Source organism: Ascidiella aspersa, chromosome 8 (genome assembly GCF_963924565.1).
Source record: "Ascidiella aspersa chromosome 8, kaAscAspe10.2, whole genome shotgun sequence".
Taxonomy (NCBI): domain Eukaryota; kingdom Metazoa; phylum Chordata; class Ascidiacea; order Phlebobranchia; family Ascidiidae; genus Ascidiella; species Ascidiella aspersa.
Window position 1 is genome coordinate 16171572 of NC_139454.1, and position 19085 is coordinate 16190656.

At 39.2% G+C, this 19085-nt stretch overlaps 3 protein-coding genes across 3 annotated transcripts; 1 reads left to right on the top strand and 2 right to left on the bottom strand.

Annotated features, from left to right (window-relative positions):
- Window positions 1-633: 633 nt before the first annotated feature.
- On the top strand, window positions 634-8626 carry LOC146136327 (growth hormone secretagogue receptor type 1-like). The gene is made up of 9 exons (XM_083396200.1): window positions 634-746; window positions 2310-2438; window positions 3100-3229; window positions 4094-4222; window positions 4301-4440; window positions 4952-5082; window positions 5634-5753; window positions 6183-6321; window positions 8509-8626. Exons 1-9 carry the CDS (start codon window positions 634-636, stop codon window positions 8624-8626), a joined length of 1149 nt encoding a protein of 382 aa, XP_083252326.1.
- A 1952-nt stretch (window positions 8627-10578) lies between these two features.
- On the bottom strand, window positions 10579-12568 carry LOC146136328 (uncharacterized). The gene is made up of 3 exons (XM_083396201.1): window positions 12119-12568; window positions 11580-11724; window positions 10579-11315 (listed from the first exon to the last, which is right to left on the bottom strand). Exons 1-3 carry the CDS (start codon window positions 12566-12568, stop codon window positions 10579-10581), a joined length of 1332 nt encoding a protein of 443 aa, XP_083252327.1.
- A 202-nt stretch (window positions 12569-12770) lies between these two features.
- On the bottom strand, window positions 12771-13460 carry LOC146136329 (uncharacterized). Its single transcript, XM_083396202.1, has one exon. The coding sequence runs from the start codon at window positions 13458-13460 to the stop codon at window positions 12771-12773; it is 690 nt and encodes a 229-aa protein (XP_083252328.1).
- Window positions 13461-19085: the final 5625 nt, after the last annotated feature.

Sequence of the window (19085 nt, forward strand, 5' to 3'; positions counted from 1 at the left end):
GTCACCGGGAAATTCAGACTTATCTGCGGGATTTTTTTTTTGCATTGCGTGTCATCACACCCTTTGAAACACGATTTACGCAATGTATAATTTTTGCGCTTCAAGCGACATTTTTACATGGTTTCTGTTCTGCCTATCGAGTGTAAAGTCAATGCCCTCACAACATATTTGTCAAAATCAGCTCGATGGAAATTAATGTATCGCGCACGAACAACTTTTTGTGTGTCCAAAGCTTTAGGTCTTCTATATTTTACCCAATTAAAGTTTATCCAATTAAAACCAAATAAACACAGTAATTTCGCGCTTCGGGCGCATAAGAGTTAACTTTTGTATTTTATGTTGTCTCACTGACATAGATTCGAAAAATACCGAATTGATTTTGGTATGATAATTATAATTAACACTTGATAATTATTATTAAAGGGGGCGCACTAGCAAAACGATTAACAACCAAAAAGAAACACAAGTATCCGTGCCTGCGAAATTAGCTAAAACTGTTTAAATGCTTTGGTTGTTAACAAAATAAATCTATTTTGTCTTTTAAACATCAAACACTTTTGAACTTGAAAGGTCAGGTAGGTTACCTACAATTTTAACCTTTAATTTTTTAAACTTAAGGCAACTGTTGTGACAATGGAAATAACCGAAACCACCCCTGACTTACAACACTCAACTTTGGACAGTTCTATTACTTCTGCCACAAATGAAACTCTTGTTGATAACTCTTCAGCTGTAACCACTGCTGAGTAAGATAAGTTGTAATTGTGTATCTTTTCATTTGGGTATTCTAGATGCTTTTTTCTACCTGTATATTTACCTGTTGTAAGTTACAGTTGATGCTATTTTGAGAAAAATATGGGCCTGACTGCGATTAATTCAAACTTTTTCATCGCGAACCGTTAATTTTTTTCTTATTTTATAGTCTTGATATACGTTAGTAACGATTACCATAACAGACAGAGTATATCAAGCTATTCATTTTTAAGGGTGGTAAATATACTGTTACACTTTATGGCAAAAAATTACTTCATAAAACAAATAACGAGAATTTGCCTATTGACACCAGCGATACTCGTGCGCGAATTGTGCAATTTAAATGAATTCTTGACAAGATGCAGGGTGCGACGACGTGTGTGTTTCAAACAATTAGGTAAATCACGTTTATGCGGCCAATGCTGGCGTTATTAATAAAATACATACAAGCGTAACATAACAAAGTAAATACCCACATCCGTTAAACTCGGAGGTAAACTTTCAATTAAAAAAAATAAAAATTATATATTCTCTATGTCAGAGTAGGACATACTGCGATTCTTTGACATATATATTTGTGGCAGTTCTATTACTAAAGTAATATTAAAGAAACGAAATAAAGGTGTACCTCATATTTGAACAGTGTTTGTTTATTAATATATATTATGGGGATACATTTTTCGAACCAATATTTTTTAAAGCAGGTAATCGATTTGCACGTCGGTGCATATCAGTTTTTCGTACACACATGCGGTCTGCGTCAAATTTTCATTTTTGCGCCTGTGGCGACTAGTACATTTGGTTATTTAAAATGGTCGATTTTTTGCTGTTTGACACGGGTTTAAAAACATTAAAATACTTATTTGAAAACCGCAATATTATTTCAATATTAGCCTACTCCACGTCTGCAGCGAAAATAAAAACAAATTTCAAACGACCTAAAATCTAGGGATATTTGACGCTTGAACGCATTCATGCGGGTGCCCATATACATGCTATTTGTATTTACCACTGCTGCCAAAATGTATGTAGGCATCTACGCCACAAATTATGCTAGTGCAGATACAACAAAAATAATTAAATTTCAAAACCTTTTTTTAAGTTGGTGCGACCCGCTGACGTATAGTCATACTTAGAGAATCTTATGCGGCCCATAATGACTGAGTTTGGCACGCCTAAACTAGAATTACTATGTGATGTAACATTGCAGTGTTATTTTAATAAAAATTTTCCGGACAATTGTACAATTGAAACGATGCCTGGCAGCAACAGCATATTTATTGCAGTGTTGTTGATTCAAAAACAAATCTACAGAGTTCTTTAGCTGTTCTAATGAGCTTTTTTGTGCGACTTTTTAAACTTATGAATTCAAAATGCGGCTCGCCTGCGTTTACCCAATCCTTGCTTATGTTATGTAGGTCAACTTGAGTTAACACCAACAACGAAAAAAAGCAAATACCAAAATACTAAATTCAACAACAGTTAATATAAAAACTAAAATAAACTTTTTTAAAGTATACAAGTAATTTTGATTAAAATGATCTTTGTTTATTTAGACCTTACAGACCTCCTTTCGATGAAGTCGGTGTAATTGTCAGCTCCGTGGTCCTTTTTCCACCAGCCGCATTTGGAGTGGTTGCGAACATTGTCACCATATACGTGATATACAAAACACCAAATTTGCAGTAAGTATTTTAATAACGCCAGATGTAAATGTGGTTTGTCTGTTTCAGAATTTGATTTCAAGATTCATTGTATAAACGGTGAGTCGTCTTTATATTTAAGAGAACTTACCCAGCACTAATAAAACTGCAATTTTTACATGGCCGCTAAGAGCTAAGTGAAACCGACATATAGCCTGTGGGATGTGGATAGTACAATCCCAAGGAGGTTAACTTGTTCAAAAATAACGCCACTAAAAATTATTGTTAATTAGCGGTTTCGAATTTCCAAGTAAAGTGGCCACTTGTGCGAAGTTGGACAGTGTAAACATTTGTTCATTTAATAGCCACTGACCTTTCTCCCAAGTTTTAAAATTACCTAAGTCTCGTTCCATTTATTTGCAAAATTATTGAAGTCAAGTCGTTTTCACAAGATAGCAAGTTAAGTCAAACCATTATACATAACGCATACATACCAAAACAAAAAATGTTACTATCTGCGCAATTAACCCAATTTTATTATACCAAATTTATTGGCTTTTCCTAAATGCACTCTAGCCCAGTATTTGCCACTCTGTCAACCTTGTAAAGACTCGAGCCCTGGTTTGGTCGTTTTTTCAAATTAGTGTTATTGTTGTGTATTATTGTATTTAATCTTGTGTCACACATACCGCACTAATAACAGATCCGTTTTCAACTTTTTGATTATGAGCCTATGTGTCTCTGATTTTATTTCGGCAAGTCTAACCCCACTTTACGTGTACCGGCGCACTTGGGGTTTCATGGACTGGACCATATCAGAATTCCTGTGTAAGGTGAGAACATAAAGAACGAAACTTAACAGTGTTAAAAACAAGCAGTTAAAACGTTGTTCGTGTAATCGATCAATAATTAATCACTAAACACTTTCTGCCCGTCAAGTAATCATTTGTGTTCGTATTCTAGTTTGACCCTTTTGGGAGGCCCCACATGTAACATACGATGCTTTAGTTGTTTCTTACAAATTTGTTGCGAATAAAACTTTTTAACTTAGTCCGAAATGTAAACATACGTGAGCGCGTATTTTCATCAAGCGCATGGCGTTTCGCAATTTTAATTGGGTAACACGTATTGGTTTGTTGTGGGATATATTTCGGATAACTTGTAAAATAATTTGTTAGTTCACACTAGGTGTAAACTTGCCCAGTAGAATTATATTTATTGAATAGAAAAATGGATTTTGGCAAATGACAACTTCCAATTAATAAATATTTTAACAGGTTTATTTTGTATTAATGGTTCAATTTTTCGAGTGGTGACATCTTATGCTTCCTTGTAATAATGAAGGTTTCAATCAATTTGAAAAATGCAAATAAATTAAATAAAAATTAAATTAAAATTAAAGGCCCACTCATAGAAAACTTTTTACGCAAGCTGTAAATATATTTATTAATTTGGGAACTTAATATAAAGTAGGTTCTCCAGCTAATGTTAGTCAATAAATTTACCATGTGCTTTGTGGGACTCTTGAAACTTTCACAAGGCATTAAGTTTGATAACCCATGACCTATATTGCTTATGACAAAAAAATATATGTATAATATATAGGTCTATATTGGTTTTAGTATTATATACTTGTTTGTTTCTAAATAAGGTAATTTATGATTTGCGTTTATGTTTTATTGTGATTTTTTTTGTAGCTATTTTGGTTGGGCGATAATGGAACATCTGTATCAACCTCTTTGCACATTGTTATATTTGCATTGCTTCGTCTGTTTTCTGTTTCAAAACCACATCGCTACAAATCGGTCAAGATAATTCATGCTAAGGTAGATAGTCGATTATGCTTTAATATTTCCTCTCTCATTTTTTTAGTTATATTTAGTTGAGATTGTATTATTTATTAGATCAGTATTGCTGTAATGTGGGTCATTGCGACTGGTTGCGGTGCTGTCCCGTTTGCCTTATTCTTCAGGGTGATGAAAATCAACAGGGAAATTCCAGGAGTGGAACGTGCCTGGCCGTCATGCACCCTTGATATTAACTGGTAGACTGTAGGCCTATCCAAGTTAAGCTAAAATTTATTTATAAGTTTAGATTTATGCTTACTTGATTTCGTTTTGTATTTATATATTCGTGATAACTAGGGCGATTATTTTTTTACTTTAAAAATGAGAAATTTTGACATCAAAATGCACAAAAAGAACAAACAAACAAACAATCAAGACGCTGGTTATTTAAAAAAATGTTGTGTAAACGATTTATGTGCATTTATATTGGATTGTGACTTGAAATAATCTGTTGACAAATTTAAACCGCACGTGTAAATTTTGACAAAATTTTGACATTTTTTGACAAGTAAAAAAATAATCGCCCTAGTGATAACGCTGATTGCTAACATGTTGTCTGGATAGGGTATCACGTTGGACATATCACTAGACTTATGTGGATACAAGCCAAACAATTCCTTTGAAAATACCTTACCAACAACGCCTTGTATTTTAATGTATTTCAAAACCTACAATTCGCTAACTTGTATTTGTTTTACTTTTTATAAGGCTCCACCAGTTTCGAGCGTATACATATATTGGCTACAGCATATTTTTCTATATGCCTTTTGTGGTGATAACCTGTTGCTCCGCTGCAGTAGCTGCTGTCATTTTTATGAGACGAAGAGAAAGAATCCAAGGTTTGTAAAGCTACTAACGGTAATAAATGATCTCTAACTTACGTGGAAGACATAAAGTTTGTATTTGATGGGAAATATTCAAGTACTCTCATTCGTTAACTATTATCGTCATACGATTATAAATATTTCTTCGTATTATGTAATTGATTTCCTCGAGCGCTTAAAATGGCGGTTTTAACGATGCATTTGAAATATGTTTTAAGAAATGCATCTTTAACGTTTTATTGATCATATTTTCCATGGAATATTTTTCCTTGATCTAAAAAACATGACATTTAGTTAATTGACTACAAAATAAAGTAAAATTTACAGAAGTCGAACAATCATAAAGCTTGGTTACGCTACAAAGTGAACTTTAATAAGAACATCGGACAAAAACGTGCGAATAAATCCATAAAAAACTTTTCATATTTACCAAACCATGGTTTACCTCGAATTTAACAAATTATGATAATTATTGTAGGTACGTGTTTTTTTCTAAATACATCCTGGCATGTTTTTTTTTACTTCTCACACATTGTACTTATTTTGTAATTTATATGAAAAAAAAGGTAAAACTCATGGTGAACCCAATGTAGCAGAAGTCCAACGACAAAGCAAAGAAAATCAAGCAGTATTGCAATTGTCTCTCATCGTAGGTTCATATATGATCGGATATATTCCTATTACAGGTATGCTGTAGTATTATTGATATATTATTGTTAAGTAAATAAAGAATTTAAATTACATCTAAAAAAGTGACGCGATATTTGTGCGAACTCTGGTTAAAGAACAAAAAAAACAAAAAACAGATTGGATAGTATAACATAAACTGATACATGCTGAAGTCGTGTAACCTTATTGTGTCTGCAGTATATTTTTTTATTTTCCGTTTTTGCATCAATAAATAATAATTGAATCGATCAACCTTGTAGTCTAAAATCTGCGATTTACGGCTTTAATAAGCATAAATTTGGGCAAAGTTGTTATGCGGTCGGAAAAGATTGACAACCACGGGGATTCGGTTTGTTGCGACGTTTTAATGACAATTGCACGAGAAGAAAAAAACGAAGTTCTGGTCTATCCATATAACACCTTAAATACGTTTGTTTGCTTTACAGCTTATAATATATACGCCACTGCAGCGCCTGCTAAAAGCCACGCTGATCGTCAGTTTCATTGGGTTTTCGGAGTTGTCTCTTATATGTGTCTGCGAATAACGGAATGTCTCAACCCGATTTTCTACAATCTAGCATCCAGGTGGGATATTTTGAAAACCTGAAATAAAAAAGAGCTGGGTATATATGTTCTAAGACACCACGATTCCTGATTTAAAGTATGGCTTCTTCCGAATTACTGATAGGCCCCATGTAAATTGAAAATACAGATATTAGTAATTCCCAGTGTTGTAATGACTTAAGTCAATGACTTGACTTGACTTAAGTCATTTGGGCAAAATGACTTGACTTGACTTAAGTCTTTCGGACAAATGACTTGACTTGACTTAAGTTTTTTGAACAAATGACTTTGGTTGAAATAAAGCATTTTTTTAAGTATGTTTTTTTTATAAAATTGAGCTATTCGTCAAATTTTTGCACGAAAAACAAATTTCTTGCTATATATTCCATTTTCCTTATTTTTTAGTTCAGTTATTGTTAATAATCATGCGAGTTTAAAAATTCTAATAGTTTAACGTTTCGTTTTTATGACAAGGACATGACTTGAAATTGACTTGCTCTAATTATGACTTGACTGGGACTTGACTTGCGCAACTGATGACTTGGACTGGGACTTGACTTGTTATTTATTCGAAAAGACTTGACTTGGACTTAAGTTATTTTACAAATAACTTGACTAGGACTTAAGTCATTTTAAAATGACTTGTTTACAACACTGGTAATTCCCCCTATAGTGCACACAAATCACATAGCCTAGGGAAGTGTTTCTTAACCTTTTTTACTAGGTGGCGCACCTTAGAGACATTTGAAAACGTCGCGGCGCAGCTTGCGAGCGAAGCGAGTGCGAAATTTTTGATGTGTACCGGTATTTCTTTAAAATTGCTTGCAATTTTTTGTTATATAGGCTTTGTAGTTGCATATCTTTAAGGGGACTCTACTAGCCTTGAAACCAAAATAAGAACAACAGCAACTTCGGAATGAAAGACAGTGAGAAAAAAGGCGAAAATAGGAATAGTCGTAATAATGCCAAAATCGAAATCAGACCTAAATTACCAAAATAATGCCTACTCTTATCTAACCCCAAGCCCCACCAAGAACTATCACCAACTCCCCTAATATTTTCAACCCTAACCCAATTGCTAACACCACAAACTACCCGCTCATAAGCCCAAACAGGGGCAAAAAATCCAGGGCCAAAACATCGTCCGCCAAATGTCGACAGCAAACGGCCAATGCCAGACAGCTGTCCCCCAATCATCCCATACCCTTTCCCTACAGTGTAGGACTTAATGTTGTCCATTTAAGTATTTTTCCGATTAATTTTGGACTTATTTCGACATGTTTAGGATCTTATGTAGACTATTTTAGATCTTATTCTGTCGTGGTTATTACTACGAAGTTGGCGTTATTATGTCGGTGGTCTTAATAGTACTATGGTATTATAGATTATCTGATTTAGATGATGTTGCTTTGAAGGTATTATTGTGTTTTCTACTTAAAAGTAATGTGGAATCAATAAGCTAAGCCTAATAGGAAAGTAAAATATCACAATATTTTTCCTTTTGCTCGCGGCGCACCTGGCAAACTTTCATGGCGCACCAGTGCGCCGCGGAAGCGCTGGCCTATAGGCATTGGTACCAAAAAAAGTCTGCAATAATTAAAATTCCTAAATTAGGGTGAAAACTGTATGTCACAAATTTTAATTATTGCAGACTTTTTGAAGCATAACTAATTTGTTAGGCTGCGGGAACTGCCGTTCGAGTCGGCTACCCGCCGCCACGGTTTCCCCTCAGGGATAGAACTTTGTGTGAGTTTCGTAGCCTCCGTTTTCTCAGCGCTCCGTGATATCTTTGTGTCGATTTCGTTTGCTATTGCGTGATGTCGTTTTGATGATCATTTCTTCGGGTGGCTACCGAGAGAATCGGACGCACAGTTTGCAATCTCGTTGGTTAGAGACAAGCTGTAGCCTTATGCGAGCACTTGGTGTGCATGGTTATTTGCCGTATACTGATTATTATCGTTCTGTCCAATAAACGTCTTGCTCGAGAAAGAAAAGTCATTCCTATCCTTAGCAGCTGCATTTGGGATCGTGTCCCGATCTGTCTGCGACACTGTAACTATGACCCGAATAACATTTAACCAAGTCCAAGGAAGTTATTTAAATCCTAAAACGATTGGAAATAATGTAAATGTGTTTGTAAAAAATACGAGAAGTTATAATAATACTTTTCTACGCTTATTGCTGTAAAATTCACACTTGTTTATTTAGTAAAATGAGGAGAGCCACTACAAACGTTCTGAGGAGATTATTCTGCTGTAAGCAACCTGAAGCAATGTATCAGGAAACTTCAAAGGTCACTGCAGTAACGCAGTTCAACGGCAAATAAACATATCATCTAATTCAACTTTTTGTTAAAATAACAAGTTTTTATCCATAAAACAAGGCGTCCACTTAGAAATATCGCTTAGGCATGCAAAAGTACCGACACCGGCGGTTAAGTGTTGGTTTTGTTTTTACAAAATATAAATATTTGTTTTCAAATAGGATTACAGTAAATATAAATACTTCAACGGCTTTTTCTAATAAACAAACTGTGCTGAAAAACAACGCTTTTAATTGTTCACGCACATTTAAAAAAAGGCTGCATTAAAGATCTTTGTTTGAAGACAATAGCGTGTAATATTTGTATATCGAATATTATTAAGACTGTACATTGAAAAAGCGTAATGCTATATAAAAAAATATATGTTTTTGTGACAACAGACTTTGTTTAAATTTGACCGCACAGTTTTACAGGCAATTTTTTCTTTGTATGAGAGATATTTTCTATCTTAGAACGATGCGTTGTTTGAACAGATTGCCATTTCGTAGCATGAACAGGATTAAGAATTTACAGGCCCAAAGCGCAATATAAAACTCATTATAATTATTTGTCATAATTTATTCAAAGGATGTAGTATGTGGCGAAATTATCGCGGCATTCAATTTACACGGAGGGCCTGCAATCCTGATGAGAAGCGACATTAAGAAATCCAAGACATTCCAAAGATTTTTCAACCCTTAAATAAAAGTCTCTTTACAGTGGGCCAAACTATTTTTTAATTTTGTTGAAAACATTTTAAGAGCTGTGCTTACGTTTTACCGCCCAACGTGGTCATTTCAAAATATTTTTTTAGGATAGTCCTGGCAATTGACGCAACTCTATCAACAACCCATGCGAAACCACGGACACATTACCAATCTACCTGGAATAGACTTGGAAAACTAGATTTATTTTAGCTTTTGAAAATTAGATTATAGAGTTAGAATTACTGTGAATGTTTGACAACTTTAGTACAAATTATATAATTTGAATTAAAATACATTTTATTTAACAAAACTTAGTTTAAATCGCAAGTTATTTCCATAAGAATATTTTTATTTTTTGGCTTTCTTTCAACCGAGTAGTAAAACCTCAAAATAATGCCCATTGTTAATGTCAAAATGGTAGGTTTTACCATATAAAATAGATCCGCGCTTTTTGGCCCATTGTGCAAAGCAGAATATAAGCTTTTGCCCAACGGCAGATTGTGTTCCGCGGCTTTTAATAATTTTCTTAAGCAACAAGTACAATTGTATAATAAATCTCTAATTGGTTGATAATACAAATGCATCTCGCATGTTTACGAACAATGGAGGCTGAGAAATGTATCGATATTTCATTAGATCTCCTTTCAAAAAGCATATGCAACCCGTGATAATAAATTGCAAAGCCAAATAGGTCGAGTAGATCGACAGCATCTTGATTAAGACGTTTCGATACGAGCTTGTATCATCTTCAGTCGATGTGACTGAGAAGCACATTCAGCATCACTTATAAGAGATGGGACGTAATTTTTATCAGTAGAGCAAACATTTTTAACCTAAAAATTGAAAAATTTTGACCTAAAAAATTAATATTTTGACAAATTTGACCTACAAATAATTTATTTTGACAAAATTTTGACCTGTTAGAAAAAAATTTATTGAAATAACCTAGGCGTCGTTATTCACACGTTTTTTATAACGTATTGTAGAAATCAAGCTTTGCAATACTCAGCACTTCTTGCTATTATTGCTTGCGTCTACAAGGACAATAGAGAACGTACAATGCTGGTGATGACTGCACCAAGCACCGCAAAACAAAAGCTTTATATAGCAACTAAATTGGCCCACTCGCGGCTAGTGTAATGTTCACTCTCGGCTAGTGTAATGTTCGTTGCTACGGAGGTAGCGTAGAGATTTGCTACTCTTGGAGTAGCATGGATGGACATCGGGGGATCAGGGATGTACATCGGGGATCACCGTTGCCGATCATTGTCACTGGTCATCGTCTGCGGCTGCTGGAAGGATGACGCAAAGTTTTGCGATTGGTCGTGTCAACGTTGATCCAGATGTGGTAACATCAACGCTGCGGACAACTCCGTGTTTGTCCGGGTGCAATTTAACGGTACGGCCCAAAGGCCAACGACCACGAGGAGTGGAGTGGTCCATTATTAGAACGATGTCGTTCTGTCGCAAGTTTTCGTTTCTGTCGAGCCACTTTCCTCTCGCAATTATAGTACGCGGATACTCGATCACCCAGCGCCTCCAAAATGCGTCGGCGACGTACTGTACAAGTCGGTAGCGTTGTCGGCTGTAGCAGTCGCTTGCATGGGTGACGAGCGGCGGAAGGCCGATCGCAGGGTTAATCTTCAGCAAGTGATTTGGAGTAAGAAGAGATAGGTCTTCTCCGGCTTCCAATGGAACTTTCGTCAATGGGCGGGAGTTCACGACATCTTTAACTTCTATGAACAGTGTGTGTATTGCGTCGTCGTAAAGTTGCTTGTCGGACACCACCGCCAATAGAACTCGGCGTACCGATCGAAACATACGCTCCCAAGCGCCTCCAAAATGACTAGCACTCGGAGGATTGAAGTGCCAATTAATCTCACATTGCCTGAAGAAGGTCTGTACGTGAACCAGATTCCATTTTCGTATTGCTTCACGCAGTTCTCTTTCTCCTCCCACCAGGTTAGTTCCGTTATCGGAATATATGTTGGTGACCTGGACCTCGTCTGGAAATGAAGCGTCTCATCGCGTTAATAAGAGAGTCCGTAGTGAGGTCTAGGGCGACTTCCAAATGTATCGCACGAGTGGTCATGCATGTAAAGATACAACCATATCGTTTCAAAGTACTTTTTCGATGTTTAACTTTGAACGGTCCGAAGTAGTCTACTCCGGTATAGTAGAAAGGTGGCTGTCTGATTTGAAGTCTAGCAGTGGGTAAGTCGGCCATTAACTGCTCCCCTGGTTTGGCACCTCTTCTCATGCAAACAAACACTCGCGTATGACGCGACTGACTTCTACTCTGGCGTTCAAGATCCAATATTCTTGACACAGAGCTTTCAGTGTGTGATTGACGCCAGAGTGACCGGTTATGTTTCGATGCGTGTGGTCGATGATTAAGTATGTGAGGCGCGAGACCTGTTGTAGAATTGCGGAGTGTTTTGAATCGAATGGAATTTGTGCCTTTTGCAGCCTTCCTCCAACGCGTAATACCCCGTTCCCCAATTTTGGGATAAGTTTGTAGAGAGGCGAGGGCTTTCCAATTCGTCTTGGTACCGCTGACTTCATCCACTGCGGGAAGCTTTCCCGTTGTACATTTTTGACTAGAGCTTCTTCTTCTCTCTGTAACTCTTCAACAGGAAGGGGTGAGCAATCATGTATGGCTTCGGGTTCGTTTCGTTTTCGGGACAATAGAAATGACTTGACTCGTCAGAACCACGCTGCGGCAACCTTCAGGCGGTAGAGGAAAGAAAAGTATAAAATTATGCGATCGGTAGCCGGATCGGTAGCTGTCGGATGTACACAGAAACACTTGCTTTGGTGTCTTATCGAGGTTGAAGCCTTCATATTGCGGGGAAGCGTTCGGCAGTTGGGAAAAGCGGTTCGGCCAGTTGTCGGGAGAAAGCTGTAGGAAGGGCGGACCGTTGAACCACATACCAGACTTTAGCAGAGCTTGTGCGCACATTCCTCGTGAACCTTGATCGGCCGGATTTAATTCGGTTGGGACGTGCATCCAGTCGTAGGATTTTGTATGTTCGATGATTTGCGACAGACGATTTCGTGCAAATGTCGGAAAATTCTTGGTTTTTGCTCTTACCGATTGTAGAACGATGGAAGAATCTGTCCAACAAATACATGGACAATCGTGGATTTCCAATTCTTCCTTGATACGGCGGGATAGCTTCACGGCGTCCAGTGCAGCCTCTAATTCTAATCTTGGAATAGTGTGTTTTCCTGCGCCTGGCAGCAAGGACTTTCCCATAACTAGTGAACATTTGACGTCACCTTGTTCATTAAACTTCCGTAAGTAGCAGGCTGCGCCACGTGCAGAATTGGAAGCGTCGGCGAAAAAGTGAAGTTGTGTTCCTGTCCATGGACGGATATTCTATGGTTCATAGCAACGAGGAACCCTTACGTCATGAAGATGACGTAAGCTGTGGCGCCATGTGTTCCATCGCTGTTCGTCAGAGTCTGTTATCAACCTTCTTTTGGAACAGGTCTCTGTAGATTAGCCTTGCTTCGAGGATGACCAGCGCAACGAACCCCAACGGGTCAAATAAGGAGTTCGTGATGGACAACATGACACGGCGTGTTAGAGGTTTTTTGGGGAAGCTGATTTCGAACTGGAACTCATCGTCCTTTACGTTCCATATTATTCCCAATACACGCTGCTGCGTTGCTTCGTCCAGTTTTACTTCCAGTTTTTTCATGACGTCGTCACTTGTTGACAACCATTTTGTCAGTTTAAATTCGCCTTTAGCAAGTAGCTTTCGTAAGTCTTTCACTAGTTGGACTCCTGTAGTCGAGCCGTTTGTTGTGGCAAGGCAGTCGTCTACGTAAAAACCCTTCCATACGGTTTGCGCAACTCCAGGGTGAAATAATTTGCCGAACTGTTTGGCGGTTTGGCGCAAGCAAAGTGTTGCACAGCTGGGAGAAGACCGGGCGCCGAAAATATGGACGGTCATGCGATGTGGGGAGGGCGTTTTGGACATATCTCCTCCTGGCCACCAAAGGAACCGCAGAGCGTCACGGTCTCGAGGCGCGACGAGAACTTGATGAAACATGGTCTCTATGTCTGCCACTATTGCAATTCGGCCTTTCCGAAATCTCATCAGTACACCAACCAGTGAGTTCACTAAATCCGGACCCTTCATTATAGCATATCGTTGATGGCGATTCCCTGGCATCTTGCAGCGCAGTCGAAGACGACTCGAACCTTGTCCGGCTTCCGTAGATTTATGACTGGATGGTGCGGTAAATACCAAGTGCGACTTGTTGTTTCAATTTGATCGAAGGGTACTTCTTCTGCATATCATTTACCGATTAGACACTTTATTTGTTCGATATATTGTTGGCGAAGCGTGCGTCGTTTGATAAGCGTTTCTTTAAACTTGTTAAACGTCGACGTGCCATCTGTATACTGTCGGGGAGGATTGCAGAGTCGTTCTTGCATGGAAGAGGGAGCTGGGAATGGCCGTTTATAAGTTCCACCAGTCTAGACATCGTGTTGTAAGCTACAACGTCTTCTCTGGAATACTGTAAACCGAATTCCGCCGCTTCCGTATGGTTGTTTATCCAGCGCATTAGAGAATCCATGTGCGTTACATCGGTTTCGTGTGGCGAAGGAGTAGTCTGGAAGATGACAAGGGTTTGGTGCGAAACGACTCTCCAGGCAACGATCAGCAAGGGCGTTGTCGTTACCGATCAGTAGCATTGCCGACCCGCCAGTAATGCGTGGCAAATTAACACCGCGGATTCATGTCGATCCAATTCGTATTGAGGTGGGGCGACAGTTGGCTTTGCGGATATTTGGTCAATGAGCAACACATCTGGTAAAAAGATCTCCCCACTGCCTTCCAAGGGGCGTATTGATAGCGATACTGACGCTGTATTGACTTTCCGCTTTTCGGAACCCAACGTGCTTAGATGGATGCTTGTTGACCTTTCAGTAGATGTAGCGTTCAGTAAGCTGGCCAACTTTCGTTGGCAAAACGTCGTGTTAGAACCGGAGTCTAACAGCGCATAGGTTTGAACTTCTTTTTCTTCATAGCGAACGCATATTGGAACCATGTCTAGATAAGCAGAAAGTTGCTTCGTATCCGCATCCTTCGATAAAGAATAGGTTTGAACTTATTTTTCTTCATAGCGAACGCATATTGGAACCATGTCTAGATAAGCAGAAAGTTGCTTCGTATCCGCATCCTTCGATAAAAAATGTAAGCAGTTACTTCGTGCAGAGCTTTGACGAGCTGCGTTTTTTTTCTGTGATATTGGGACGTTCAGTCTTGACGAAATGCAACAAAAAATGATGAAAACGGCTTTTACAGCCACTTTGACTGGAAGTGACGTCACTGCGGCAGTTTCGAACAGTATGGCCGTGGCGCAAGCATCTGTAGCAGCGAAATGCAGTTCGCAAGTACTCTTCTCGGTCGGAGATGGCTTTTCGACGAAATTCTTCGCAGTTCTCCAGGCGATGGGATTTTTCACAAAGCGGACATTGTCGAACAGACTCGTGCTCAGTAGAAGTTGGTGCGACGACGGTGGTGTAAGTTGTAGCAGATTGTCGCTTATACTTGGATGTGGCAGCTTTGTTGCCATGCGGGGCGACATCTTTGTTGCATTGATCCGCCAAATGAAAAAGACTTCTTCCATAAGTTGAGTTGGCCTCCTTACTCTGGAGGTTGACGAATTCCGAAAAGTCTGAAAACGCTGCAACTCGACTGGGTGTATTTTGTACTTGTAGAGAAAAGGTCACCCAACGCTCCTTCAATTTAGTTGGCAATTTTGCCGCTATGGCCGTTATAAAGCCAACAGAATCGACTGTAGAGGCGCCGCGTATTTGCTCAAGAGCGGCGCAGCAGTTGGTTAGAAGGACGGCGAATTTCTCCAGACCTTCGGCGTCGTTAGCAGGTAGCTTTCGTTGTTCGTTTAGAAGGCTTTCACAGCGACGAGCTACTATGTGTGGCTGCCCGTAGCGGTTGTATAAATCTTGTAGAGTACTTTCGAAGGCATCCTGCGGGTTCCGGTTTACAGCATGATGCTTTACCTTATCGCAAACATGTTTTTGGCATTGCTGCAGAAGGTAGTTGAGCTTCAAGTCAAACGAATCGACCTTGCTGCCCATATGTATGGTTTATTGATTGATGAAGCTCCAACTTCGGTAAAAAGCGTTCGCCCACTTCACCTCTGCAACAATGATTAGCTGGATCATGTGGGTGTGAATCTGTATTGTACAAGCTCTCCATGGGGGCTTGAAGTTGTCGTGGTTCATTCGGGGACTATAACGAAAAGTGTCGACACTGGGATGAAATCTGGTCGAGAGTTGGGTCACGTTGCGGAAATCCGGTACGTGGCTCGTAGAGAAAACCGGAACTGTCGACTGTCCTGACGTCGCAATTGCAGCGGAAGCGGAAAGAGATGAACGGGGAACATGGGTAAGACTAGCCGGACCGCTCAATCTGGGAGTAGAAGAAGATGAAATGTTCGGAAGCTCGATACCAGGAAGAAGCGGAGTTATAGAACCCGAAAAGTTGCGTTGCGAGAGGCCTCTTCGGCGGGTTGAACCGCAATTTGACTGCGCAGCTCCTTCTTTTCTTGACAGTGGAGGGTTAATCGAGTTTATGGAGTCCGAATAATCGCACCGAGAGACCCCTCTTCGACGGCTAGAGCCGCAATTCGATTCGTCCTCGTCGCAGGTCGGAATATAACACAGTTCGAAATAAGATCGAAAGAGGACCAATAGATAACAAACCCAAGCCCCTATCGTCTACAAACGCCGCCTTTTAACAATAAACATGGCCATAATAAGGCAGTGGCGGCGCCTAATCGATACCAATTTCCTGCGGATCAAGATTATTTAGGCCACTTAGATCTTATACCAAAAATATATTGGGTTTTATTATGGCGTTGGTCAATTTTGGAATTGAAAGTTAAAAATTTCAATGACATTTTCCAACATTTGAATAGTTAATAAAAACTTAAATGACATATTCCAACATTTGAATAGTAATAGTTAAAATTGTCAATGCGGTATCAAACTAAAAAATCCACAGATAAAATTAAAGCTTTTCTTAAAAAATAGTAGAGGGAAAGTTAAATTAGGCTGTTTGGAGATGATTCCTCCATCAAAAATGACCATTCAGATTTATATTTTTTAATAAAGGACTATGTCTGTAAATAAACTCTAGTCACTATTTTCTGTGAATAAACACTGAGCAATATGATTGGATACGTAGCCCTTATTGAAGTCCCGGTGGGTGATGTTGGCTCTTCGCTAACAAAGAAAGAGGAACTATTGCAACATATCTAGCGGGGCTTCTGCCATAAGACTGCAATTAAAACAACATCAGCTTCGGCATTAAAAACAGTTCGAAATAAGACCAAAATAGAACTTATACCTAATACTCGTAATAATGTTTAAATCAAAATAAGACCTAAATTCGTCTGAATAAGGCCTAAATTGCATGAATACAGCTTTTACAACCTTTTACTTAACCCCAAACCCCACCCCATAACTTTAACACTAACGCCCCTATTAATTTGAACCACTGACTAATTCTAATTCTATCCATTACTCGCGCCTAATCCCAAACAGAGGCAAACAATCCAGTGTCAAGACAGCGGCGCCCTTACGACGCCTTTTAAACTAGGGTACCCAAACGTCGACACCAAATCGGCCGATGCCAAGAAGATGTCTTTTAACCGTCCCATACCCTGTTTACAGTTTTTATCGTTATTTTGTCCATTTAGGACTTATTCCGTTAAGTTTTGAATTTATTCCGAGTTAGATGTTTTTGCTTTGGGGGCTTATTTTGTGTTTCCTTTGAACACTAACTAAACATACCGTGTGTTTTCATAATTTTCAACACGAAAGCCCTATTTTATTTTATTTTTCTTTAGGCTTGTCTTATTGAGCACATCGAATTTAATAGCAGGGCTGTGGAGTCGCAGTCAGATTTGGGACTCGAGGTACCGCAGTTAATTTGTTTTGCTGAAGTCGGACTGCCCGAGTCCCGTCCGACGTGCGGAGTACCAATTTTAAGCCTGATAATGCCGCCAACTGCAAATTGAAAAGGCGGAATAGCATATCGTGGATATTCCAGCAATGGTTTGTGGGTGGATGAGATATATGACACCCCTATGAGCGGATAGTTGAAAATCCATTTTAATTTAGTTACGTAAATGGGTGAAATAAAGTCCGTAGGGTGGCCGCCGGACTCAGAATATGGCGAAATCGCACATTTAGCCGGAGTCGGACTCGGGAGTTGGAGTCGGGTTATTTTTAACCGACTCCGCAAGCTTCTTTATAGATAATAAAACTAGGGACCTGATGTAATAAAAACTGCCAGCAAAAAACAAAATATCCAAACAAAGTTTGCAGTCGACTCGCTCGTTAGGTGCGCCGCCAGGTTTTGAAAGGTTTACAAGTGCGCCCTGGGGTGAAAAGGTTGAGAAACACTGGCCTAGAGGTTGCTACAGTCGTAATACTTCCTCTGACTGAACGACGAGCTGCATCGTCAGCGGGGATGTCAAGCAACGGCGTATGCAACGGGCCTGCGGAAGAACTTCTCACGCGATCGAACCACTCTTGAACGTGCTTTTGAAATTCAGTGTAGCCAATAATGCACTGTGCTTTTGTAGAGCTGGATCTTGGAACGACTTGGTTGTCCAGGATATTGCCGCATAGAGACATAAGGTGAAGGTATTGGGCGTTGACATCCGGTAATAACGAGATGACTGTAGAGCGACCTTCGGCTTGTTTCATCTCGCTTTCGACGTCTACGTACAATCGGTTTAGCGCTTGTCATGCAACAATAATGGGATCCATGGTGTATGCGCAATGTTCTGTACTTCAGGTAACAACAGAGAAAACAGTAGGACAGATCAAATAAATTAAGCCTCGGGTCAGAGCGTAGAACAGAGTGCAACGAAAAACTTGCTGCTGCAGGAAATTAAGCGGAACCCTGCACGATGCGTTGTGAAACGAGACTTCAGGCGTTGTGCTTCAGTACAACAGAAACAAAGCGTAAAGGGAACAACTTCCTGAACTCGAGTGTCGAAGACACCTCTTGCCGAGCGACGATACTTCGTAGGCTGCACTTCGGTTCATTAACAGGACAACAGGTGTCGCAGGCATCACTGAGCCAACATTAAAATGGCGAAGGGTATTGTAGGTCGCTTGAAGCGCGAAAAAATGAGTTTTATTTGGTTGAATATAGGCTAAACCTTAATTCAGGAGGCTTTTCGCATTTGGCACAAAACAAATTGCTCGTGCTCGACACAAGCTGATTTTGACAAACGTGTTGTGAGGGCATTGACTCCACAGTTGTAAGGCTGTGATGTCTAGCGCAAAAATTAAATATTGCTTTATCGTGTTTCAAAAGAAGCGACGACACACAATAGAACAGCAATACTACTAAAATATGGATAAAAAATAGTTCGAAAGGTGGATAACTTTTATTGTTTATCTATAAATTAAGCAAAACTGTAATAAAATAGGGCAGTTATACCTTTGATGGTATGTGTATTACTAATAGACAGAAAACGTGCAATGGCACTTAAAGAGACTTTGTGCTAAAAAAATAAACAAAACTAGAAAACGGAAGATTTGCGCGGAGCGCGAAAAAAACCTTTTTGAGTAATTTACGAGTCCGCTATCATAATTAGAATATAAAGTGCAATATTCGCTGCGCTGAATCAAAAAAACCTATTTTTTTTTATTTCGCGTTATTTAGCAGCTCTTGAGAGCTCAAAACAACCATTTTATGTAGAAAGGTGCA